Source organism: Enhydra lutris, unplaced genomic scaffold (genome assembly GCF_002288905.1).
Source record: "Enhydra lutris kenyoni isolate GAN:26980312 unplaced genomic scaffold, ASM228890v2 scaffoldscaffold19, whole genome shotgun sequence".
Classification (NCBI taxonomy): domain Eukaryota; kingdom Metazoa; phylum Chordata; class Mammalia; order Carnivora; family Mustelidae; genus Enhydra; species Enhydra lutris.
This window is the reverse complement of record NW_019154103.1, coordinates 19,662,053-19,689,344: the sequence shown is the minus strand read 5'-3', so window position 1 is coordinate 19,689,344 and position 27,292 is coordinate 19,662,053. Positions and strand designations below refer to the sequence as shown.

The 27,292-nt window shown below is 39.1% G+C and overlaps 1 protein-coding gene across 1 annotated transcript in view; it reads right to left on the bottom strand.

Moving 5' to 3' along the window:
- LOC111148427 (family with sequence similarity 81 member B) overlaps positions 1 to 27,077 on the bottom strand; it is a 51,897-nt gene extending 24,820 nt beyond the window's left edge. The window contains 6 exon segments of the mRNA XM_022504955.1: positions 6,240 to 6,358; positions 11,239 to 11,482; positions 23,452 to 23,516; positions 26,375 to 26,472; positions 26,922 to 26,999; positions 27,002 to 27,077. Coding sequence (XP_022360663.1) covers positions 6,240 to 6,358; positions 11,239 to 11,482; positions 23,452 to 23,516; positions 26,375 to 26,472; positions 26,922 to 26,999; positions 27,002 to 27,077 — 680 coding nt within the window.
- Positions 27,078 to 27,292: the final 215 nt, after the last annotated feature.

The following is a 27,292-nucleotide window of genomic DNA, read 5'->3' as shown; positions in this document are numbered from 1 at the left end:
ATGAGTTTTACCTGTCTGCTGTATATATCAATTTTTGATAGTCATTTTTGTATTGAAAAACGTTTTCTTTTTGTTTTTTATGGTTTGCTCATGTTTGCTTTTTAAAAAATAAATTAGTATTATTTTTAGTTGTATTTATTCTATTTGGAGGGCTTCCAAAGCATATTTAATCTCTGTGATATTTCAGGGTTATGGGTTTTTTTTTTTATCCTCCACCTTAATCCTGAGCAATTCTAGTTCATCTTCTATCTCATTCTTTTATGTGATCATCTCTTTTTGGGGGAAGCACTTCTTTTTCTTTTTTTTTTTTTTTTAAATTATTTTTACTTTATGAAACTAAAACATGCCTATAGTTTAGAACCCAGTAAAAACTAAAAGCCTAATAACAAACCATAGTGGCTCCTTGCTCTGCTCCTTCCTGCTGCTCTCAGGTCTCCCTGGACACAGGGGCCTGTCTTTGCTCCCAGTTTCAAAGGGTCCTGGTGCGGCCAACTCCTATGCCTTTTGAGAATTCTGTGCTGTAAAACCACATCATTCTGAGCTTATCACCCAGGTTTAAAATTGGTTTTATTATGTCTTCTAAGTCAGTTTCCACATGTCTGCCTGTTTTCTAGGTTCAAGATTTCTATGCTGATATCCTCTGTCTTTGTGGGTATGTTTTAAAGAGAAACATTATTTTTGCTGTGGGCTTAGTGGGACTTGGGGAAGGAGCAAGAGTACACGTGACTGTTCAATCAGCAATCTTTTATCTCTTTCTTTTGTTCTTAACTTCTTTGAAACCAGGAAAACCTTTGGTTTGAAGTCGTCCTGTGTTTTTCTGGTTAATTCTTCTCACTGGGGTATGTTTAGCAATCTTACATTTTTCTCTGTCTATTGATGGTGGTGGTGGTGGCAATTTTTATGCAGAGCCTAGATTCTTCCTAATTATCACTCTTAGATCTTTGAATGATTCTGACCACCTGCAGGTCGCCAAGTGTGTTTTGGTGAGGCCACATCCTCCACGTAGGTTTGTGATATGAAATCTGTTATTTCTCTAGGCCTTTTTGTCCTCAAACAGCAGACTGGTATATTTCACAGCCCATCATTGAGTGCTAGGATTCTCTGTTGTGACGCTATAGGCCTCCGCCCATTCTGCCTATAGTGGGTCAGTGTGTCTCTCAGGTGTGAATTTGCAAACACAGAGGTAAGTCCCAGATGATTGCATCCTCAGCTCCACTCCCCAACCACTCTGTGTTACTGACCTGAATCCCTAAACGGCCATTTCCTCTCTCTCCTATTTCCCATCTGAGCTCCTAGGTAATATTGCTCTGTTTAAATTATTTGGCCTATTAGGACTTTGACTCTTGATTTGGAGCAAATCATTATGTTTAAGGTTGGGGGAGGACTCCATTGGTCCAGACATCACAGTATTTGGTAAGTGGACTTTGTGGTCTGCTGTTGTGGCAACCTCCAAGTTATATTAAAGATAAAGTTTTTGTTTCCTTTCCTATGTTTTTAACTGGGTTTAGGTTGTCTCAAGTGAGAGAAGTGACGTGAAAATATTTTTATTCAACTATCTTTATTTTTTTTATAAAGATTTTTTTTAATTTATTTATTTGACAGACAGAGATCACAAGTAGACGGAGAGGCAGGCAGAGAGAGAGAGAGGAGAAAGCAAGCTCCCCGCTGAGCAGAGAGCCCGATGCGGGGCTCGATCCCAGGACCCTGAGACCATGACCTGAGCCGAAGGCAGAGGCTTTAACCCACTGAGCCACCCAGGCGCCCCTATTCAACTATCTTTAATCAGAAGTTCCTACTCACACAGGTTCAAAAAGTTAACAATATCCATAATATTGTTAGTGTTCTCCAAAGAATATGACTTTTGTTTTTAGTCACCTACCAACGGAATTTATTATTTTTTCATAAACAAATCTTTCTTCGAGTCCCAAATCACCAAATGTGGCTGGAAGTTTGGCCTCCCTCTGGCTGCGGCTACAGACTGTAAATCATAGCCATCCCTATGGGAATTCTTTACATATTTGCTTTTCCTCATTTGTCCTTGAGACTTTCATCTACCACATAGAGGGGAGGGTATCAAAAGCAGGCCAGACAACTTTGAGAACCTCATCTCATTGCAAGTACTTGCTTTTAAACTGCCACTTCTTTTAGAATAGGAAATAAGTTGCAAAATTCAAAGCACATTGCCATTATTAAATACTGAGTTTGAATTATTCAGCAGTAGAAAGTTTGCTAGGAATTATGTTAGAATAATCAACTTAATCTCAGTTATGCCAAAATATAATTGGAATGAAGGTCAGTATATGTGGAAAGACAGTCATGAATTCGGTCTCAGATGTCCGTTTCTCACATGCCTGGCAAAAATACACAAAACGGGAGAGGATTGCAGAGTTTAAGTCTCATGGCTTTTAACCAGGTTCTGTCTCAGATTAACAAACGGATTTAAGAAATTTTCCTAAAAGGCAGACCTTTCAAGGAAAAATAAGACCTTGTCCTAAAATCACTACTTAAGATTCATGGGGAAGATAATTAAGCAATTGAAGAGTAAGATGGAGGACTAGGAGGCCCTTGGTTTCCCCTTCTCCTCTGGATGCACCAAATAAACAGCTACACACAGATGAGGTACCTCTGAGAAAAATCCAGAAACTAATATAAAGACTCCTATATATCAGGCAACTAAGAAAATACTGAAAAGGTAGGAAAAGCTGAGACTCATGCTGTAAACACCTTTCTTGGCACAGAGCCTTCCTTACAACTGGGGGTGGGGACCCCTGAAATCCCAGCTTCTTCCTGAGGAGTGACGGGTTTGAACCACACAGTCACTCGAGAGACTGGCTTCCAAATCACCCAATTCTAAGAGCTGATGGGGCTCATTTGCTAGTCCCTTGGGACCATAGAAAACAAAGAGTTAGTTTAAAACAACCACCAAAATTTAAAAATCGACAAAGAATCTGAGTAGACATTTATGTAAAGATGACATACAAAGGACCAACGGGTACAATGAGAGGTACTTGACATCACTGATCATCACGAAGCTGCAGATCAAAACCACAGTGAGATATCATCTTACACCTGTTACGATGGCTATTATCAAAATAATAAAAAGATAACAAACGGTGACTAGTATGTGGAGAAAAGAAAACCCTTGTATAGTGTTGGTAAGAATGTAAATTGGTACAGCCATTGTAGAAAACAGGATGAAAGTTCTTCAGGAAACTGAAAATAGAACTATTACATCATCCAGCAACCCCTCTTCTGGATATATATCCAAAGGAAATGAAATCAGTACTTGGAAGAAATATCTGAACTCCCACATTCATTGCAGCAATACTCATAATAGCCAAGAAATGGAAACAACCTAAGTGTCTGTTGACAGATGAATCGATAAAGAAATTGTGAGATACACACACACACACAGGCACACTCATGCACACATTCTGATTATTATTTAGATTCAAGAAAGGAGACATTGCCATTTGCGAATACGTGGATAAAACCGGAGGACATTATGCTAAGTTAATGAAGGTAGACACAGGAAGAAAAAAAAAATACATCATCTCATATAGAATCTGAAAATGTAAAATACATTGAAGCAGAGCGTAGAATAGTGCTTATCCAGGGTGAGGAGGTGGGGGAAATGGGGAAATACCAGTCAAAGAGTACAAAGTTGCAATTAGGTAGGAAGAATATGCCTAGAGACCTAATATACACTGGGATGACTATCGTTAATAATGTTGTATTGAAGAATAGAAATATAGTAAGAAAGTAGATTTCAGATGCTCTAGTCACACACATAAAATGGTAACTACGTGAGGAGAAGGTATATTAATGAGCTTGACTGTAGTAATCATTTGAGTATGCATATATATATATCAAATCATCATGTTGTAGACTTTAAATATAAATAGATTTTATTTTTAAGAAAGGAGACAAAAAATTAGAGCAGAGCAGAAAGAGTTGCATATCTCGTTCTTGATATTATACCATTCATGTCATAGTTTCATTTAAATCTGTTATTTTGTCTTATTTGTAAAGCAGGATTTACAGAAATTGAAGAGTAGGTTTGTGAGAAGTTTGCAGAAAGAATAAATAGTTGAGGCATCATCAGCACACCACCAAAGGAAACCAAGTTTTTTCAAAACAGATGTTTGGTGTTTATCTTTGCAAAATCATGGCACGTCTAGATCTGATGGTGGGTTTGCTCGTGTTTGTTTTATCATCTTGCTTCATGACTTACCAAATATTATAAAATTTCCTTCGTGTATATCAAATATGATATAATGAAATAGAGAAGGTTGTATATTTTATTTTTTTAAGAGATTTTATTTATTTATTTGACACAGAGAGAGAGATCACAAGTAGGCAGAGAGGCAGGCAGAGAGAGAGGGGGAAGCAGGCTCCCTGCTGAGCAGAGAGCCTGATGCGGGACTCAATCTCAGGACCCTGAGATCATGACCTGAGCCGAAGGCAGAGGCTTAACCCACTGAGCCATCCAGGTGCCCTGAGAAGTTTGTATATTTTAGACATATAAACATATATTTATAAATAATATAATTACATCTCTCTGTGTGTGTGTACACACATAGGTACTATTCCTGTAGATTGTTTTCCTAATGTCTGGTACTTGCTCTGGACTTTCATGGCTAGTGTTTTAGTTTTAGCCCTTGACATTTGGCACCTTGATTGCTACAATAGGCTCCCTTTCATTTTCACGCTTCCTTTCTGTACCCCAGCAATTCGACTAATACTAGAATGTCACTAAATATCTCATCTCCTTACTCACGATCTTCCCATCGTTCCTTATAACCTTCTACGTGAAATTCCTATCTCTTACCTTGGCCCACAAGATTCCTCAGCATCCAATCTGGACCACCTGTGAGCTTCATCTCCCCATCTCCCATCACTCCCTAAATGCAAGCCCCAGATACCAAAACTAAAACACACTTCTCACAGGTATCCCCTTGAACCTGTCACAGTAATTCATCTCTCAGTTCTTTTGCATGTATTATTCCTCGTATATGAAGGGCATTTCCCATCCTTCCTAATCTAGCAAACTTCTATAGATCCTTCAAAACTCATCTCAAGTGTCACCTCCTTCAGGAAGACTTCCCTATGCCTCAATCTGATTTGGATATTCCCATGGCACCACAGTCTCTCATTGTAGCGTTCATCTTATTCCTTACATTTGGAGCTTGTTTCCCCAGGTAGATCATAAACCTGGGGCCATGGGGAATTGAAAGTGGACCATGTTGCTGAATCCCTGAATCCCAGCATAGCCTGGCATATGACATAGAGCTTAATGCATTTCTTGTTGTTGTTAAGTCGAATGGATAGATACTCTGAGAGAAGTTTGTCCTAGGTATTGATCAACTAATCCTTATTTGGTCATTAACATCTCAGAGCAGATTAGCAAAATGGAGGCTGGGTATTCCAAGAGAGAGGAAGAAGGAAGAAGATGTAGTGTTGCAAAGGTATCTATAGTCAGCCATTCACAAGTAATCTTTTATATGCCTATTAAAGTGGTCCTGCCATTGTCAAGACCCACAAATTTTTGCTAACCTGTATAGCATTAATTCTTTTTTTTTTTTAATTTATTTGTCAGAGAGTGAGGGAGAGAGAGCGAGCACAGGCAGACAGAATGGCAGGCAGAGGCAGAGGGAGAAGCAGGTTCCCCGCCGAGCAAGGAGCCCGATGTGGGACTCGATCCCAGGACTCCAGGATCATGACCTGAGCTGAAGGCAGCTGCCCAACCAACTGAGCCACCCAGGCGTCCCAGCATTAATCCTTTTGATTCAGAAATAGCATTTGAAAGATGTTCCTCAAAATTTTATCCTATTAGGAAGCAAATCCTTTTTGTTAGCTTTTTATACGTCATTCTTATATATTTTAAACGTTTGAAGAATTAGAATTTGACACATCTTGAAATTTTGTTTGTGGCTGTGAGGGCTGTGTCTCTGTATAAGATGTTGGTATTTGGACAGTCAAGGGCTATAAAGACATACCTTCCTTGTCACTTTCAGATGGAACCAAACTGGACGTTGTGTAGAAGGGGTCTCTTATAAAACCCTCGAGTCTCACAGGTGGTGAGAGGCTTTCAAATTCTAGCATACACTTTCTCAATTACCACCTTGTCAGTTTAGCTTCATGTAAAGACATTATCTACTTTTCTACTACATAGAACTTATTTGGGAATGAGAATTCTGTGGGCAAGAACTGACTATCTGCTGCATGTTTCTTCTCACCTGGCTACTCTTCCTCGAAGATCTCCAACTCCTTGAACGTGTTTGGTGTTTAGCTCCTGTACTGCAAAATTAGTTCCTGTGGCCACCTGGTCTCGAGCTCTTATTTGGTCTTCCAAAACCTGTAAATTTGAGTAAAAATTCCCATTAATTTCCCATCACACATGATAAGAAAATATAGTTTAAAGCAGAGGCTATCAAATTGAATGCCTTTCCTAAGTAGGCCGAGAGTGTAAATGAGTGAGAGAGTCCTACGTCAGAGAGAGAGGCAGTCCCTGCCTTACCTGAGGGGGCAGGGATGGCCTGATCTCAACAGACCGTTGCCAGGTAGGAATAATAGCTCAGTAGTATTTCAACACAAGCCAGAAATCTAGATTTTATGTTAAACATTTCAATTTTTTAAAAAAAGATTTATTTCAGAGAGAGAGTGAGCACAAGCATGAATGAGGGGAGGGGCAGAGAAAGAGAGAGAATCTTAGCGGACTCCTTGCTGAATGTGGAGCCTGATACGGGGCCGATCTCCTGACCCTGAGACTATGACCAGAGCCAAAACTGAGTCAGAAGCTTAACCGACTGAGCCACAAAGGCATCCCTAAATCTTTCAATTTTTAAAGATTGACATCTTAGTCAAAATCTTTTATAAACACGATATGGGCCAAATAAAACATATTTCTTGTGCTGTAAAGGCCCTGAGTGCCATTCAGCCATGACCGATATAAAAGTTTTTCCACAAAAACCTATTTCAGAATTGGTGGTAGGTTTGGAAAAAGGGATCTTTGTATGGCATCAGGCAATACCCTTTACAGATTGACTCAGAAACAAAGTGAAGCTAATACAACTAACACAAGCAAAATCACATGGAGTGAAAAAGATTTATTTTCTTGGTTTTTTAGAGAGCACTAGAGATGGGTGGTTTGAAGTGTGTTCAGATTTTGCCCTTGAGTATCCTTAGTCATGTCTTCAGTAGTTCTGACATAGAGCTAAGTGTCTTATACTACCAGGTTGGTGGTTCCAAGCATAGTAGTTTAAATTTTTTCACACTCATATGTAAGTATTAAGCTAAAAATTTAAAAATAATTCTACTTGTCCATTGACAAAATTTCTATCTTACTTGACATTCAAATTCTAATGTGAAGTGAAGATATATAAAATAATTTGTATTTATTCATAAAAAGTGAGAGTATAAGACAAGTTCATGATTTGGGGAAATGTTTTAGTTGCCCTATTTGAATAGGGCCTGAACTATGTTTAAATTTATGTTTATGATTTTTTTTTGAGGAACAGGAGGATTTTTGTAACAAATGAATGATAGAAATTTTAAAGACCATACACAGGATCTTTCTCCTTTGTAAACTCGGCAGACTGAGAAGATTCAAGGGCAAATAAAATTTTAATTGAAAACATAGAAGTGTCCAGAACACTAGCTAGAGTTTTTTGTTTTTATTTGTTTTTGCGTGTGTGTGGGTGTCTTAGTCCATTCAGGCTGCTCTAACAAAATATCACAGACTGGGAAGCTGCTAAAGAACGGGAATTTATTTCTCGTAGTTCTAGAGGCTGAAGGTCCAAGGTCAGGGTGCCGGCATGGCCCCTCTCTGGTGAGAGCCCTCTTCTGGGTTGCAGACTGCCTGCCTACTTCTTACCATGTCTTCACATGGTAGAAGGGGCAAGGGAGATCTGTGGGTGTTTTTTTTGTTTTTGTTTTTTTTTTATTAGGAGGGCACTAGTCCTGTTCGTGAGACCCCCACCTCCTAATACCATCACATTGGGCATGAGATTTCAAAATGTGAATTTTGGGGGAGAGGGGAGAGACACAGACATTCAGACCAAAGAATAGATATTATTTGGTTTTGTTTTGGTAAAGAATTGCAATGAAAGGGAAGTTGCCCTACTGAACACTGAAACATATGAGACAAGGATAAATGCATCAGTGTAGCTAAGTAGATATGCATACCTAAATAGATCAATGTAATGTAATGAAGGCCTTGGTAAAGGTAAGAACGAAAGGCGCTATCCTTGAGGCTCACAAACAGTGGGGAGGGGGGAGAGTTTTACAGATGGTGTTGGGATCTCTGGTTATCTATTCAGAAAACAATCAATTTAGATCCTTACCGACAGACATCAATACAGATTTTAGAAAAGTTGACTGAAAATATAAATAAAAGATTACACCATAAAAATAACAGTACAGGTGATTATTTCAGTTCTAAATGAAGATATTTTGATTCTTAAAAAATAATGAGAGAAATCTCAGAGCAAAATACTGGAATGTTTAACCTTTTGTAAAAGTTGATAGAAACATTGTAAATACAACTAAGGTGTAAACAACGAACTGGAAAAACATTTATAGTAAATGTTATGGCCAAGGATTTCAGTTCTGTTCTTCAATCAACACCGACTTGCTGGTGAAAGCCAATTAGGCCTATCTTTTCCCATCTTTGTGTTTGGTGTTTGGGTGTTTGAAATCAATCACAGTGAGAGTATTAATACCATGGAAACAGGTAAACACGACAAACCAAGTTTTTATCTGCCAGAAAATATTTCACTGCTGGTTTTAAACATTTGCCAAGGTACCACCAACTATTATCCTTAACTAGTAAAAAAAATCTCAACAAACCAATAAGAATTAAAAAGCATTAAAACTCCAAAAATTAAACTGGCAAAAGGCATTAGTAGATGACTGACAGAGAGAATGTAAATGGTTATAGGCACTTTTAGAAAGTGGGGGGAAAAAAAAAGAAAGAAAGATCTCATTCCTATCCCATCAGTTTAGCAAAGTTAAAACAGCAAATCTCAATGCTGGCATCGGCACAGTGAAAAAGCATTCTCATATAATGCTAATGGAAGTGTAAGTTAGTATCAACTTTCCGGAAACGTATTTGGCAGCCTGCATCAAGAGCTTTTCCAGTGTTCACACCCTGGAGTTCCACTTCTAAGAATATACACTATGGAAATAAGCTAAATACAGACATACATTTATGCACAAAGTTACTTTAATATTAAGATAATAAGTTGGGAAATCATGGTGCATGCTCCATGCAAAGAACCTTTAATGACATGTATGAGTTTATGATGTAATTTGATATTAAAACGGTGCTTATAAATGTAGTCTCAGCCTGAATGGGAAATGTGGAAGGACTTGAGGGACATGACTTTGGCTGTTTGTAGAGATTGCCATTTGCTGGTGGAATTATGAGAATTTTTTGCCCCCAGGTTTTAAAATTTTTTTCTAAGTTTTCACAATGATTATATGCTTTTATAAATTGTTGGGGAAAAAAAACACAAGAAAGCAATGTTATACATAAAATTCTTTTCTTGAGTTTAAATTAATTTTAAAATTTGTAATTAGATGCCAGCTTGAAAAACAGATAATTTGGTTATCAAAAGGAATAGCAACTTAAGTGTTACCATTATGGTTGTTTAAAAACAATTTTTTTTCAACCCTTTCAAAGGCCCAAGTCAAGCTTCAGCTCACACTCAAACCTATCTTGCTGGTCAGTCTGCAAGAGCTGACCAGGCTAATGACCTTACATTTTTTATTTATTTATTTATTTTTTTTTTTTTAAGATTTTATTTTATTTATTTATTTGACAGAGAGAGAGATCACAAGTAGACGGAGAGGCAGGCAGAGAGAGAGAGAGAGAGGGAAGCAGGCTCCCTGCTGAGCAGAGAGCCCGATGCGGGACTCGATCCCAGGACCCTGAGATCATGACCTGAGCCGAAGGCAGCGGCTTAACCCACTGAGCCACCCAGGTGCCCCGACTTTACATTTTTTAAAAAAAACACTGAATAACATCTATTTCTCTATAGTCTTAATTATTTACTAAAGGTAGCTTAATAGTTTCTTCTTGATAATTTTTTTAAAGATTTTATGTATTTATTTGACAGAGAGACACACAGCAAGAAAGGGAACACAAGCAGGAGGAGTGGGAGAGGGAGAAGCCCGAGCCCCCTCAGTGTGGGGCTCATCCCAGGACCCTGAGCTCATGACCTGAGCCCAAGCCAGACGCTTAACAACTGAGCCACCCAGGCGTCCCAATCTTCTTGATAATGTTTTAATTATGTTATCTACAGATTTTAAAATATTTTCTAATTCAGTTTACTACACAGACCAATTCTCCTCATTTTCCCTATAAGTGCCAACCCCTTAAAAGGACTGCAAATATTTTGGGATTTTATAGTTTTTAGAAAATGTTTTGTCTTTTTTCACAGCTAATCTATGACAGTCAATTATTCTGGGAAAAGAAACTCTTAGCAAGATTTCTATTGATCTGGAAACTTTTCCCTCCTTAAGGTTAAGAACATTTTATTGAAGTATAATTAATATGTATTAAAAGGTACAAGTCAAAGTGTATGTCTGGATGGATTTTGACAAATATAATCAACCATGTAACAACCACCCAGATAAAAATATAGACCATTCTAGAAGCATTTTGTTATTTCTGAGAATGCTATTTTCTTCTTAATTACCAACAAGTTTTGACTTTTAAATTGGTATCTTATTTTAGCACTAGTGCTGTACTTGATTTTGTCATTATCTCAAAGGCAATGAGCCACTAACCTCTTGTCACTTTCTTAACACTGTTATGCCTAGAAACATATTTGACCTCTTTGAGAAGCGCACTGACTTTTTAGGGATCAATTCATTATGTGCTAAATACCAATAAAATACCTTTTAAAAGTTCACTAAGTTTTTTTCATAATTACATGAAAAGAATCTTGGAGATTCAGATTCAAATGAGCACCTAAAAACAATATCTGACATATTGTTAAACAATTCTCTCTTCTGTCACAGAACAACACTAAATGCTTTTTGAACAGAATTTCCTTCTACTTTTTGGCATAAATGAGCAGTTGAAAAGTTGAACTGTTATCCTCTGGGGCCACTTGTTGTAATCATTTAAACTTAAGCTATAGGGACCCATTTCTATAATTGAAAGATGATATTGGTGGTTGATAATTGTTGTCAAGCAATGATGCCAACATATGGAAAATAAAGAACTACCTCAATATTTTGGCTGAGTTTTTTGACAATGCTGGTGATGGTCTGGATATGGTTTTCCAGTAGCTTCCTGGCAAGCAACTCCTCTTTTTGAAAGCCGTGGGTCCCCTGAAGACAAGCAGAGATGTCCTCCTTGATGCGGAAGGCTTGTTCAAGGAGGAACGCAATGGTGCGCTCCTGGTTGTTCAGTCTGTCTTCTAGCTGACTTCTCTGCGTGTTTGGAATCACAGGAAGAAAAGAATGACCCCTAGTCAGGAAAAGGAAACAACACCAGTGGCGTTACAAGAATGAGTTGGAGGAACCGGAAGCAGAACTTGCATCTTCACTTCTACTCCAGTCTTGTCTCCCCTGTGGGGAAGTTTGGAACTTTGGGAGGACTCTAAGCACCTGCCTGGTTAGATCCTGGTTTACATCTCATCTAAGAAGATCTAACTTTGGCCTTGGTCTTACATTATGCATTTTTCATGTTCCCTAAGAAGGAATCATTTCATACTTTACCCACCTATTCTAACAAACCAAAGTTAGATCCATAAAAATTCAATGCCTGAAAATTCCACATTGAAGGGAGTGTTGCCTTCTAAGCCGGAAGAAATGATAGCTCAAAGGCAGATAGCTCAAAGAACCCAGAATTTCAGTGGAAGAGTAAACACAGTAAATTAAAGGAAGAGAGCAAAAGTCTAGGGCTCTTTAGTATTAGGGTAAAGAAACATGCAAGATCCTGGTAGCCCCTACTGGCATGAATATATTCCTCTTTCCTTTCACAGATAAGCTCTTGAAGGACAGACTACTTTTGATTTGTCTTTTTAAAAATTTTCTTTATTGAATTTACTTTGAAAGGAAATGAGTTACATAGTTGCTCAGGGGTAAAATTTCCGGGCACACTATGGTCTTGACCCAAATGCTGACCTAGCATGATAGCGGGCTTCCTATCCTCGCCCCCTCCTAAAACCTTGGAGGATCTAGAAAGGAAACTTAGAAAACTGTGAAAACCCCTTGTGCCGTGAGGGTTATTTTAAACTGGTGAATGTGTAGGGCGTCTTCTCCTCAGTCATTTTCTTTCTTTCTTTTTTTAAATTATTTTTATTATTTATTTGTCAGAAAGAGAGCACAACAAGGGGGAGCAGCAGGCAGAGGGAGAAGCAGGCTCCCCACCGAGCAAGGAGCCTGACGTGGGGCTCAATCCCAAGACCCTGGGATCATGACCTGAGCCCAAGGCAGGCGCTTAACCGACTAAGCCACCCAGGTGTCCCCTCCTCAGTCACTTTCTATCATAAGAACCCATTTCATTTTCTCCCCAACATTTGTCCTTATCTAAAGTTATCTTACTTCTTTGTGTTTATTTTCTGCCCTCTATCACTAGAATGAAAGTTTCCTGTGGGCAGGGACTTTATCTAACTTGTTTTCCACATTGTCTCCAACACTGAGAAGAATGCCTGATATGTAGTAGGTACTCAATAAATATTTATTGACTGTTTTTGTTTCTAGCTAGAAGGTTTGTTCCCTTAAGGCTCAGTTGTTGGAAATTGGGGGATGCGGGGGGATGGGAATGGTGCCATAAAGCTACAGGTTGGAAAAGCGTCAAGGTTTACAAGTTTCTCCTCTTAAGCAGTATAAAATAGCCTCAGCCTGGGTGAGGCTCTTCCTTCCTTTCACCTGCACATCTGAGGCACAAAGAAGGCTTTGCTAAGGGTTCCATTAAATTCTCTCTACCACTCATTTGACTCAAGTATGTTCTTCTGGAAAATACCAAATGGAAAATATATATATATTTCCATTTGGAAATTAATTATATATATTTCTAATTTATAATTAATTAGAAATATATATAATATAAATATAATAATATTATAATTTATAATAATATTATAAAAATATAATAATATAAATATATTTATAATTTATAATTATAATTTATAATTTAATTATAAATCTATAATTAATTTTATTATAAGTTTATATTTATTTATTTATATATCTATTTATATATAAATACAGACTATACATTTTTATATAATATATATAATATTATATATTTATATAATACAGACTATTTATATATTTATATATAAATACAGACTAAAATATATTTATTTATATAATTTTATTATAAATTTATAATTAATTATAAATTTAATTATAAATTTTATAATTTATAATTAATTATATATATATTTCCATTTGGTATTTTCCAGAAATATATATATTTATATATAAATATATCTGTATATCTATAGATATATAGATATATCACACACACACACACATTCCATTCCTTTAAAACCCGGGCATGCTGACAGTGCTCCCCTGGATTGGCTGTGTGAGTCACAGGCGGAAGGGAAGAGGATGTCAGGCCCTGCCGATGGTGACACATAGCCTAGTGGCAGACTGCTGATTTACTTGTGATCTTCCTTGAGTGAGCGCTTCTTTCTGGCCTCTCAACATTCTGCAGCCTAAATGTGCCAGTGAAAGAGTGTTTGGTTCCTAGTCTTCCATCCCACATAAACACTTGTGAATGACGTTGCATTCCTCTCAAAATTGAGTATTTGTGGTACTCTTAGGTGTTCCCAGTGTGGCAGACATTGTCAGTGAACTCACAGCCACCCCTCCCCCCCCCCCACAGCTTCTACCTAATTTGGTTGATCCTCCCATCCCCCATATCCTTCAGCTGGGCATGATAATCATGGTGGTCTCCTTCTGGGTTGAGATGTAATTGGTTTAAGTAGGAGCATGTGAAACAATTCTGGCCAGTCTGGTGAAAGGAGAAACCCTTTGTGGGGTTTCTGGGCAAGGTTTCTTTGCTTTCAAGAAGAGATACATAAGAAGAAACTTCCGACTTCTTTGCTGGATGTTGTCATGTCTGTGTGTGGTGTCTGGAGCTGCTGAAGCCATCTTGTGATCATGAGGGAGAAAAGGATGGCAGGGAGGAAGGATAGAAAACACCTGCTTAATGACATTAAGTCTCTAAATCAAACTCTGGATTGTTAAAAATGTGAGCTAATCAACCATTATGGCTGGAGTTTGTGTTATGTGTAGCTGAAGGCACTGTATAAATACCTGATAATCTACCAATAAGAATGACAGTTGAAATAAAAATGCCAGTAAGTATTTACTAAATGTCTACTCTAGTCCATGCTTAATATATAATGGTCTATCCCACAAGGAACTTAGTCTAATTCAGTGTTTCTTATAAAAAAACTTGAATTAGTACCACGGGGGTGGAGAAGGGAGGGAAGTTGTTACAATGCAGATTCCATGGCTCAACCATAGATGCATTCAATCATCACCTTGATCGGTGATGGGTCACCGCAAGAATATATATTTTAAATAAGCACTTAGGTGTTTCTAAATGTCTTCTAAATGTTGAACATCATTGATTGAAGACTGGTCAAAGGAATCAGTGAACGATATAAGGCAGAATATAATGAAGTACTGATGTATAAAACAGAGACTATGAGCTCTCAAGTCATGTGGATAGTCAGAAACAGTCGGCAAGGTGGTAGACAAGATAGACCGAGGGTAGAATATGGGTCCTGCCATTTACCAACCAAGTGTTCCAATTAATTCATCCTTGCATGGGGCCCCCAGGCCTGCTAGGCTGTATGGTTGTGAAGTTCTGGATGGTTCTTGTGAGAGGCACAGGGTGGGTGTGGTGAAACCAGAGAGCTGCAGGGTTATGAGGAGCCCATGTTTTCTCATGCTTCGGGGGGTGCTATTGGCCGGTGTCAAGACTGTATCTAGAGAGAAGCATGAGGAATCAGACTGAAGCCAGCAGAGGGCCAGGGGAACAGGACCGCCGCCTCTGCTCAGATGCCTGTCTGTGGTCCTGCCTGTCATGATGGGCCTTGAGGATGTTGCCATTTGGCCCATTGAAGGAAGCTTCTAGGGAGGACAGCACCTCCTGCTATGCAAGTATATTTTCCTGCAAACCCAGGGACAGTAACTGATTTATATGAATGATGGACTTTATGATTTCTTCTACCTTTTAAAGTTTATTTTTAGAAGTTCTTTTACACCTAAATGAAAAACATTCCTTTTTGTGATTTCTTTCTTTTCTTTTCTTTTTTTTTTTTTTTTAAGATTTATTTATTTGACAGACAGAGATCATAAGGAGGTGGAGAGGCAGGCTAAGGGGCCGGGGGGAAGCAGGCTCCCTGCCGATCAGAGAGCCCGACTCGGGCCCGATCCCAGAACCCTGGGATCATGACCTGAGCTTAAGGCAGAGGCTTTAACACACTGAGCCACCCAGGAATCCCTCCTTTTTGTGATTTCTTTTCATGCTTAAGGTTTACTATAGATTGGGATTTTATTATTATTTATTAATGATGCCTAATGAAGCTCTAGATAATGCTCTGTTTAGTTCTATTTACATGTTTCCTGCAAGATAAACATAGAGCTTATATATTTTCCCACTTCCATTACCGTAATAAAAGAGAAGGCTGTTCTGCAAGTGAGCTTTCTAAATCAACCACCAGAAACACACACATAGGAACATTCTCAATCTTCGAAGAGAGATTCCAGATACCATGGTTCAAAGCATCTGGCCATCCAAATGGTTAAAACCTGAATAACAAGATGTGGCCACTCGGATTCTTTCAGTAAGTTAAAAACAAGAACAAGCCTGTTGTTTTTATTAGTGTATTCTATCAGTGGGACTTATACCTAAATTTAACTGTGAAAACAAAGAAATGACTGAATATTCCAGACTCGTTCCGATGGAGTTACTAACCACAGGAGAAAGAATTCCGGGGGGGGGGGGGTTTTCAGAGAGATATTTGGGCTTTACATAAATCATTGATGATGGAGCTGACAACGGAATCAGAACAGATTTTCCACAAACTCCGAGTTCTATTTCTCTGCAATTCCGTGTGACTTGGACCAGCTGTGCTGTTGCTGGCAGATGCCTCAGCACAGAGCCTCTCACTTCTCTGCCTGTTCTGTTCTTGTGAATAGAGCACTAAATTTACTCAGGAGATTCTGATAAACATTTTGGCAACCTGTAATACTCAAGACACAAAAATGGGAGAGTTGAAGGCCTTTTCTAGAACAATGAGAAGCAGAACTGAAGAAAGTTTTTGCTTGTGTTTGATCTATTAGGACCGGTTCCATTCTTGGTGCCTAGAGTCCTACAAACAATATACATATAAAGTGACATTTTAGGGAACATTTTTTTTTTTTAAAGATTTTATTTATTTGTCAGAGAGAGAGAGAGAGAGCGAGAGTGAGCACAAGCAGATAGAGTGGCAGGCAGAGGCAGAGGGAGAAGCAGGCTCCCTGCTGAGCAAGGAGCCCGATGTGGGACTCGATCCCAGGATGCTAGGATCATGACCTGAGCCGAAGGCAGCGGCTTAACCCACTGAACCACCCAGGCGTCCCTTAGAGAACATTTTTGATGCCTCACAAAAATAACCTGTACGTGGCTGTGGAACAATGCAACTGAAAAGATGTTTTCTGTAGTTTCTCTTGTTGCTTGTTTCTAACAAGTTGGATTTTGGCAGCTAGAGAAGCCTCCATTGCTGAGTTTTACAAAATACCAAATGCTCCAGGGCTGGAAGGGAGGCAGCTCCAGTTTCATGGGTACAGTCTGGGAAGGTGTAGACCAAAGCCAGTGGGAGGCACCAGCTCGAGGTCTGCACGGAAGAGCCTGGAAAGGACAGGACTCTAAACAGGGACATAGCTGAGAAGAGACTGTAGAAGGCGACTGGTTGTGGCTAGTTTCTAGTGAAAAGTTATATACATATGAATGAAAAAATATATATAATATACTGTATACTAACACCTCATGTTAGTAAAATTTTCAATAAAATCCAGAATGAATGAGGTCCTTGCAGTGATTGGCTTTCTTGTGGGAGGCGTTCAGGTGTTCCAGAGTCTCTGTGTGAATGGAGATGGGATAGGTTACGCTGACAAGCAAAGCGTTGTGTGAACTGCAGCAGCAAATTTTTTGAGATATTTGGAGTTCTTACTGCATTTTGTAGTGCTTTTGTGATGCTTTTCCATATTGCCTGGCTATTTTGGGGGGTATACATTTTATTTATGGGAGTCTCCAGGGTAAAGAACACTGTATTTGGAACCTGAAGACAGGGGTTCCAGTGCTATCTTTGACAATTACTGTCTTTAACCTTTCTTAGGTTGTCTAGAAGAGAGCTCTTTGTGTCCTTGGAGATCATCACTCGTGCCTGACCCAGTTCACTGAAGGATAGCAATTTACTTAATGTACTTGAAATGATTGTAATGTCAATGTAATGTAATGTAATGTCAAATAAGTATCATATACTTATGTTCTTATGATGATTATTAGTCATTATTAGATGGAATTATGGACTGAATTGTATCCCTATTGGGTGGCTCAGTTGGTTAAGTGTTTGCCTTTGGCTTGGGTCATGATCTCAAGGTCAGGAGATTGAACCCCGGATTGGGCTGTCTGCTCAGCGGGGAGCCTACTCCTCCCCCCACCCCCCACCCGCCTACCTCTCTGCCTACTTGTGACCCCTCTCTCTCTCTCTCAAATAGATAAATAAAATCTTTAAAAAAAATGTTTAAGACTTAACTCTTAGTAGCTTAAAATGTAACTGTTTGGAAATAAGGTCACTGCAGATGTAATTAGTGGGGAAGATAGGGTAAGGTGGGCCCATAATCCAGCATGACTGACACCCCCATAAGAAAATGACCATGTAAAGATGGAGATACAAGAACACCATGTAAAGATGGTAGTAGAGATTGAAGCAGTGCATCTAGAAGCCAAGGAACACCAGAGATTGCCAGCTGTCACCAGAAGCGAAGAGAGAGAGATGAAACAGATTCTCCTCAGAGCCCTCAGATTAAACCAACCCTGCCGACACCTTGATTTCAGACTGCTGACCTCCAATCGTGAGGCAATAAGTACCTGTGGTTTTAAGCTCCCCAGTTTATGAGACTGTGCTTTGGCAGCCCTCGGTAACTAAAAGAGATGGTAAATTACTTAAGGGAAATTCCTAACCCAGGACAAATGTAAGGAACTTATTACTACACAAACTTCTCTCCATAAAATGCTTATAGTCAAGACACATCTCTTCCACAAAAATTATTTCATTTCATCCCCACCACGACAAAGGTAAAATTTTTCTCTATTCTCAATTGGAGGTTGGCAGTAACTGGCTGAGAAACGTTTTAAGCTGCTTCTTTGACTCTTTTTCCTACATCACAGCAACTTTGCTCAGGCCAGTTGGAAGCTCTTCCTGTTATATTGTGTTTTCTCAGGATAATTATGTAACTCCCAGTTCCCTTTCCTCGGCTTGGCTGGCTTTTCTCTCAGTTCTAAGGGTCCTCTCTGAGGCTCAGAGGCTGCAGGGGCTCCCTCTCTGCTCTAAGTTCTCTCACTTGAGCAGAAGCTCCTACCTGTGGCAAGAACCCAGAGGGCCTCTTGGAGGTGGCGGGGAAGTGCTGAGCTTCATCAGGGCAGCCACTGCCCTGACCAGTTTGGGGGATGGGGAGGTGCTGTGGGTCAAGCCCCATTCCTGCAGCTGTGCGCATCCACAGCCAGAGTCTCGTCCATCACAGTCAGAGGGCTAGAGATAGAATCTAGAAGATTCTAGAGAAGAATAAGAGACTGTACTGAGGCTGATGGGGGCGTCTCCCAGGCACAGCTAAGATGCTGGGAGTCCAGACCTGCTACACCTTGCAGAGGGACCCGCATGGAGGAAGATCAGAAGTCTAAGGTTGTATCACATCTTTCCTGCTCCAGGGGTGGACTGCGGGTGAAATGTCCCTGGTTGTTGTGGTTGACCCACATGTATTGAGAAGATTGCTGGCAGGGAATGTGGATAGAGGAATGGTCAAGAAAACAGGCATCGGAGTAACTGGAACATAGATTTCAGAGTTAGAATCTTGATTCTGTCACAGTATTGTGTGTGGACAAATACTTGACTCCTTTGAACCCCAGGGTCTTTGTCTTTAAAATAGTGACACTGCCTCTGTCTGGGTTATTGAGAGGATAAAATGAGAAGAGGATGAAATGAGAAGATTGCCAAGGGCTAAGAGCTGGAAGCTTTAACCATGAATATGGTCAGTGGGACCAGGCAGCTGTGCTGGGTGCAAGAAGGTTTGCCAGGTCCTAAGATCCTTGCTAACAAACACGGTTTAGAACTTTCTCTCCTGGGAGCTGGTTGCCCTCATGGATGGAAATGATATTGCAAAATAAAACCCAGAAGTTGTCCAAGGTAGCATGACCTACCCCACAGAAAGCTCAACCAACAGCGTTTTGTCTTCCTTTCTCGTGTCCTGTACCATACAATATCTGCCTTCATCATGGAGCAAAAGTGATGCATTGTGGTCTAATAAAATGTCCACCATGGTACTAAGAGAAAACCTTGAAAATAAATACTTCCAGAACCCGAATGCCATATTCTACTCACAAGGAGAAAGCATCAGTCATGTCTTATTTTGCCCATTTCACTTACTGATAGTTTTATGGATCCAAATTTTAAAAAAACCCTTCTTTGGCTGTCAGCCAGACCCCTCATCCTCCCAGAGGGTACTCCTGAGAGAATTCCCGAGATATATACTGGCTAGAGCCCAGGCTGGACAATTCCTCAGTACCAAACAACTTCATTTCCCTGGCCCAGGGACATGAGATTTGAAGTTTATACTTTTCTCTTTTCCATTCCAGCCATCTTTTCCCCCATGTCTTTTCAGCCACCTCAGGAACGTCCTGCTTAGAAACTTTGCTGTTTGCACACACGTGCAGAGGGCCAGCTCCCTCATCTCCCAGGTTTTGCTCATATCCGATTTCTTAGTGAGGCCTGCCCTGACAGGCCATTCAACAATGAGTGTCTCTTCCTCCTGCTCAAATGTAAAGTCCATGAGGGCAGGGGGCTTAGTCTGTCCTGTTCCCTGATGACTCTCTAAGTGCCTGGCATTGTGCCTAGCACATAGTAAATGCTCAGTAAGTGTTTGTAAAGTGAGTAAAAGGCAAATAGCCAGTTTTAGAAGACCAAAGAATTTTAGGGATGGAAGAGACCTTAGAAATTATTTGATCCAGAGGTAAGAATTTTTCTTTTTCAGTCGGGTCAAGTGAAGAAAAATAAAAAAAGATTTATTGCCAAATTTTTTTTATATTCAAAATTAAATCCCATGGAAGAATAATCTATGTTCTTAAATCTTAGCCACTTACTCTATGACATAAAAGAATGTTCACGAGAAATTGTGACTAGAGTTGGGAAATAGCAAACCGAGGCAGGTTTCTCATCTGCCTCCCGGAAACGAAATCTGGATCTGATCGTGAGCACGGGCAGCCCTCGGGATTCCGCTGCTCATCTTCACTGAAAACGCCACCCTGTTTTATGGAAGAGGCAGAGACTGCCCACAAAGAAAAGACATCTTTTTTCTCAAGGTCCCAAAGCTGATTAGGGGCGGATTCAAGAGTGGACCAGAGAGGTCTTGGCCTCCACACAGTGCTCCTTCCACCAGCAGAAAAAAAAAAAAAAAAAAAAAAAAGAAGGAAAAGGAAAAAGAGTTTGGTGCTTTCCATCAATTCAAGCTTCAACGAGCACTGGCTGACACCGTCATTGTGAATCAACGAATACATGGGGCAATCAGAATTATTTACCGCTTTTAATATAATGTCACCATAATTGTCCTATAAATGATTGCAAGCATTCCGCCTCCCCCTGCTCCATGGATTAATAATATGACCTAACATTTAACAAGCACTAATAACGTGTGGGTGACATTCCAACTGCCTGAGGCTGAGCGGAGCCCTTTAAGCACTGGGTCCTGCCAGTCCTTTATTGTGCGTGTCTCTAGACAAACCTTCTTCATCCCTGTGGGGTACATATTGCCTCTTTTCTTGTTGGATTTTTACTTTTTTCAGTTGTGGTTAGTATTTGTTTTTTTGTATTTCCTATAAATATTCCCATATAGATTTATAAGGCAGAACCTCTGTGAAAATGCAATATATATTCAGGCAGCTTAATGAGTTGATAATGACTTTTGCTTGTGTAAGTACCCTGTTTGCATATCAATAAATGCGTTGCAGCTCAATGAGTAGTATGACTTGAAGGATGAAGCAATTTTTAAAAAATTGTTGTTTTTCCATTTATTTTATTGCATTTAATCGGTCAGTTCGAAGTATCTGCGCTGAAGATTGAAATGCCGGAATGCCTTTTTGCTTTTCCAGTTAAACAGCTACCTAGGAGTTTGCTGCACTAAGCAGACTTGTAAACATTCAGCAGTTTCCCACGACTCTCCATTAAGTCTATCAGCTATGTTTCCACAGGAACTGATATTCAGTGCACCATGATAGGCTACTGCTTGTAGGGTTATCAGAAAACATAAGGTTATACAATCCTTGCCTTTTGAGAGTTCGGAGCCTGCTCTGGGAGATCACAGGGGAAAGGTCAAAAACAAAACAAAACAAAAATAATTAACTATCTCAGGTGGCACATAGAAATTCTAGATATATGGCTTAGAACATAAGAGAGATGTTTGGGGGAAGATCAAGATAGAAATGAATTTTGGGACTAGAAAATCTTCATTATGCTTTTGCTTTGACTTATAGACTATTTCTCCCCCTTTGTCTTAATTTTAGTCTCTCTGGAATCCAAGAAATGGCAAAAATTTCCCTGGATTTCTTTTCAAATTTATTACAGTCCTCCAGGAATTTGTTCTGTCATCTCCCAGGATGTAGGTCAGCAGCCCAGGCTAAAGAAATCCACTTGGGTTCATATTGGAATTTGACAGATCAGAAGAATGACTTCTATTTTCCATTTATCATGTGTAGAGGCAGGGAGGAAAAAGTCTCCCTTTCTTCCTCAGATGGCAAGGTTAGCTGATATATCCATGTAAAATAATTATTTCTATGTATACCACATTCATTTTCCTTCACTTAGAAAAAAGTCACTGATCCAAGTATTGTATTTTTAAACCTTAAAAAAAATTCTTTTGTCTTGTTTGGTTTCATTTTCCCTAAATTATTGGCCTTATTGTCTCATAAATAAATAGAAGTATGGCAGCATGAAAAGAGGGGCCGAAATGCTGTGGTTGGAGTATTTGTGGTGTGTTAATTCAGTTGGCTAAGGATCAGGGAAACTCTTAATTGTGAATAGATTGTAATAAAAATCTGTGAGTTTAAAATTTTTATCATCTTCATTGTTAAAGATAATATAAAAAATGAAAATCCAGTATTTAGATCTTTCTCTTCTCATTGACTCCTTTCATTTGTTTGATAACTCTTCTTCTCCGGTCATAATGTATATTTTAGGATCAAAGTTATTTTTATTTTATTTTTTAAAGATTTTATTTATTTATTTGAGAGAGAGAGAGAGAGAGAGAGAGAGCATGAGCAGGGTGAGAGGCAGAAGGAGAAGCAGATTCTCCACTGAGCAGGGAGCCCGATGCAGGGCTCAATCCCAGGGACTCTGGGATTAGGACCTGAGCCAAAGGCAGATGCTTAAGTGACTGAGTCACCCAGATTCCCCATGATCAGAATTATTTTAAAGCTACAGTGGGTCCAAGAGAGCTTCTAATCTAACCTTTTCATTTGGCAATGGAAGAACCAAAGCCAAGAGACATGGGACTGACTGACTGACTGAGGTCATACAGAGATGAAATCCCAAGTGCCCTAAAACATTCATTCATTCATTCATTGTTCATGCATTCATTGTTGCTTCGACCAAATCCTCCTTCCGACATACAAAATAGAAAACAACTCAATTGAATATGCGTTGCTTCTGTGATCCCACCTTTACCAACTGGAATTTGAGGGTCTTTGGACATTGTATATGTATCAATAATATGTTATATCTCAAAGACTGTCTCTGGATGAGTTCCAGGTATGGCACTGTAAGCAGCAGAAACAAAATTTTCTGATGATTCATTTAATATACTTAAAATTTTCTGAGTTTTTATAATGAAATGTTCATAGATTTATTTGGTGTATTTTGAAAGTCATCATTAACTCTATCTAATCTTTCCATGTCATTCATTGCCTGCGTTGTATGATTCATAATCTATAGGAATCTATAGAAGTTACCTAAAGAGAAGGCTATAAAACTGGCTTGTTTTGTCAAAAAGAAAGGAATAGCATAGAGAAGGTCATCTTCTGAAGTTGCTTATGCTGTCTCTTCTAAAAGCAGAGAACCAGTTTAGATGAACTCAAAGATCTTAGTCAGGCACTTTAATCTCTAGCCGAATCATTAAACGTAGTAAACAGTTAAAACTGGTTGTAATTTTCAGACTTACTTGTCAACATACTGAACTAGATCTGTAGAATTCTTGGTTGACATCGTGGCAGGAGAAAATCTTACCTGAAACAAAGGTCATGGGTTTAAAATGTACCATCATCTACTTTATAGGTAGGTCTTATCCATCTTACTTTTATATAAATATTTTAACTTTAAACAAAATATACACTATAGACCGTCACCCAGTTAAACTTGCACATGCTCTGTCTAGTATTTCTAGAGACTAAAACAAAAATCAAGTTCTAGAAAGATACTAGAGGGCCTCTTTTTGTATGTTGGTATCACAGTCAGGAGAAACTTTTTGGACGAGTCAAAACCATGGACTATTCTTAGAAAAATTTTTAATGAAATATCCAATGATTATTGAGTGAGTTACTAAATAAGTTCTCACAGAGTGAATTTACTCCAACAAGCTAATTTCTGAGGGGAATCACTAGTTTTCAAAAACGAAGTCCAAAACTAGAAATCTAGTCTATTCAGATAATTTTGTTTTCTAAGAAACCTGGATGTCAGTTAATTACCGTCAATGAGAAATGAAAGCAGAAGAGAGTTTTGTACATAACTTACTAGTATTGAACATAGTTGGCCAAACGAACTCTTAACTAATTTGATAACTACTAACAAGTTCCCCTTGTACCAAAGTTTATAATCTGGCAGCATTTCTAGGAGGAATGAGACTGCCCAATCACTCACTGTTTGACATATGCTAAAACTGTTCTAAATGCTAATGTTCTTCATTTTTAAGATCAAAAACAGGACATAGATTTATGCTTATTTTAATAGCCCATCACTGAACTGGATTCAATCAGGAGAGTATGAGTGGTATTGTGCCTCGGTTTAAAACTTAAACAAAATCGTTTCCTGGGGTATTTTTCTTAGTTTACGTTATTGTACACCACCATGGTGACAGAGTAGATAAGACCCACAAATAGAAATCACTCCTTTTGCAAAACTACCATGTCTTACTTCTTAATTTAGCACCCAAGAGACTTAATTGGAAAGCTCTCTCCTCCACTAAAGCTTAAAGAAAAAAAAAAAAAAAGTAAGTCTATTATCAAGGAAGCTAATAAAAACCCCTGACAATTGTTAGCCTCTCCTGACCCTGCCCTCTTGGCGGTGGACAACTGGCATGGTTCGAGGCTGCTCAAAATGGAGCCAGTGACCACCATAATCATGCCTTAGGCCCTCTCTCCCCATTGCTGAGTAGGCTTTGAGGCTCCAAAGCCAGGTGTTCCCCTAGAGGATGGATACACTGATCCCTGGGCACCCAGGGGTCCCATGTGAGGGAAACCATCCTAAATACCTACAGAACATGACTGGCCTTCTGCCCTGCTTTGTGTTTGACTCCAGTTTCAAGCTGGAACAGAGCTGGGCCCTGGGCTCGTGGCCTACTCGGTACCTGCTCTTCCTTCTCACCTCTCCACGGTGACTCTGAACTGGTGTGGCTGTGGTATTCGATCAGCACTGGCTGCTCCCTGGCCTTCCATGTCTGACACCTAGGAGCCCTTTCATTCCCTTCTGTGGCATGAAAGGCTCTGTGAATACTGAGTCCAAGGACACCAAATTACTGGGTGATTGTCTCCTCTCCCCTTCTCAAGCGGAACTGTTGGATATATATCTTTTACTTTAATGGTACTTTTAAGCCTTATTTTGAAGACTGCAAATAGCATCCTCTTAAAAACACAGCTACAATTCACCTACTTTTAAAGTAGCACATGTTAAACCTGAAAACAGAGGGAAATTTGGAAAAATATAGAAAAGTGAAAGGTACAGAAAAAAGAAATTCTCATTGTAATTGTACTGGCTATACAGAGAAAAAACTGTTAACATTGCAGCCTGTTCATCTCCTTTTCTATGCAATTTTTGATGTATCTAAGATAGTATGTAAGTTTTTATATCTTTGCTAATTGCTTATAGGAGACAGCTCTGTTTCATCTCTGTTCCTACAAGCTAGAAAGTAATTATCTAACAATTCCCACAAACAACTTGGTGGCTGCTCACGGACTTTTTACATGTATCAATTTTCACCTGTGTTCCAACAATACCTTAAAATGCTGTGTTCCTTTATGGCTTGGTTAAGGCCTATAAAATACTTTCACATATAGGATGTCCTATAAGGTGGGAATCATTGTCTTTACTGAAATCCTACCATATTGCAGAAAAAATTTAAGGTGATTATTTTTATAGGCGAGGAAATCTGAGGATTAGAGAAATAGCAGACTTACTCAAGATCATATACATGATGATAATAATCATCATTATAGCAACTGACCGAGGCCCTCTTACTTGCTAAACCCTTTTTATCTTAGTGGTTCATTCAAACCTCACATCTTTGGATGATAGGCCTAATTAGCCCATTTTATAGAGGAGAAAACAGAGAGGTTAAGTAATTGCTGAAAGTCACACAGCCAGCCAGTGGGTGCTACAGCCAACAATACACAAAAACCAGTGCTAGATACTGGGCTCGCTTTCCAGTGCTCTTTCCATCACCACAGGCTGCATCCCCTGGTGAGATCTAAAAATACTGCTTCTTCGAATGTTCTTTTTCATTAATGACAAGTACCAATAAGAGAAACTTATTTAGCTGTTCTCTTTTTCATGGTAGAGATGAAGTCTGTATCTTGAATTTTTCATAGTTTCTTTTCAATCTTTATAAATAATAATTATCAAAAAATTTCTCCTATTTAGCTCTGCATATTAAAAGTCAGTCCAATGAAAGTATTCACATATCAAGACCCCTTTTCCTTTCAGCTTGTGTGGTCACCAGCGACTTTGTCAAAGCAAAACAAACAAGAAATGTAGGTAGAATGAGAAGAAAAACAACTCTTCTAGGACTCCTTAGAACTCTCTGAACAACACTAAACTTTAAAGAAGCTGAACAAAATATTCTATTTTTACTATGAATATCTAAAAGTACTTGCTTTCTTTTCTTGGTCATTGACTGAGCCAGGAAGGGGGCCATCAGTTTCCTTCGGCTGTTCCTCTGCAGTCTGGGAGGCACTTTTGTTTACATCTGTATCTAGGCAACCAGAATGCTGAATCAGATCAGGAACTAAGGCAAGTGAATTTTTGCCCTGGTGGTTAAATTTTTTTTTTTTTTTTTTTTAATTAAGGGCAGTTTCTGTACATACAGTGAAGGTTAAAGGAGGCTTCTCATTTATTTTACACTCCCCTCTTCTGTCCTCCCCTACTTCAAAGCTTCACCAAACCCCCATCACACCCATCATCAGCTAGAAGAGTTTATCGTCCCAGATACTTCCATTAGATGCTTAGGAAATTTTGTTGAGATGCAGCCACTTAGATCAAACTGTTATAAAATAATGGGAAATGATTTCTCACTCTATTGTGCCCAAGCCATCCACGGCTCTCCTTTGGGATTTATTACCTTGTTTATATGTAGTAAGAAATGTAAGTAAGGTTGTCAAGGATGAGAATTTAGAGACTTTGAAAAATCCATGCGATAAATACCTGAGCTCATGATGCTTGATTTCCTGGCTTTATTTTTTGTTGATTTGACTTTTTTGAAAGGGAGCAGAGATTTTTTTAAATTTTCTTTTTCAGAAAGCCAAAGCTCTAAGGAAACCTGGTTGCAATCTGACCAAAGTCTTTATGTTTCTGGGGCATCTTCCCAGGGTGGCTCAGTAGCATTGTGACTACAGGAAAGATCTGTGACGTCAGTGGGGTTGGCCTTCACACTTAAGTCTGGGATTTCAGAACTTCAAAGGTTTTTCTTAATACTCACTGTTGTAAGATCATTAGGTTCTTCGTCTCGTGGTCCCATTGGGTGGGGGTGGGGTGGGTGGTTAGGCTGACATTTCACACCCTTCCCCTGATTACAC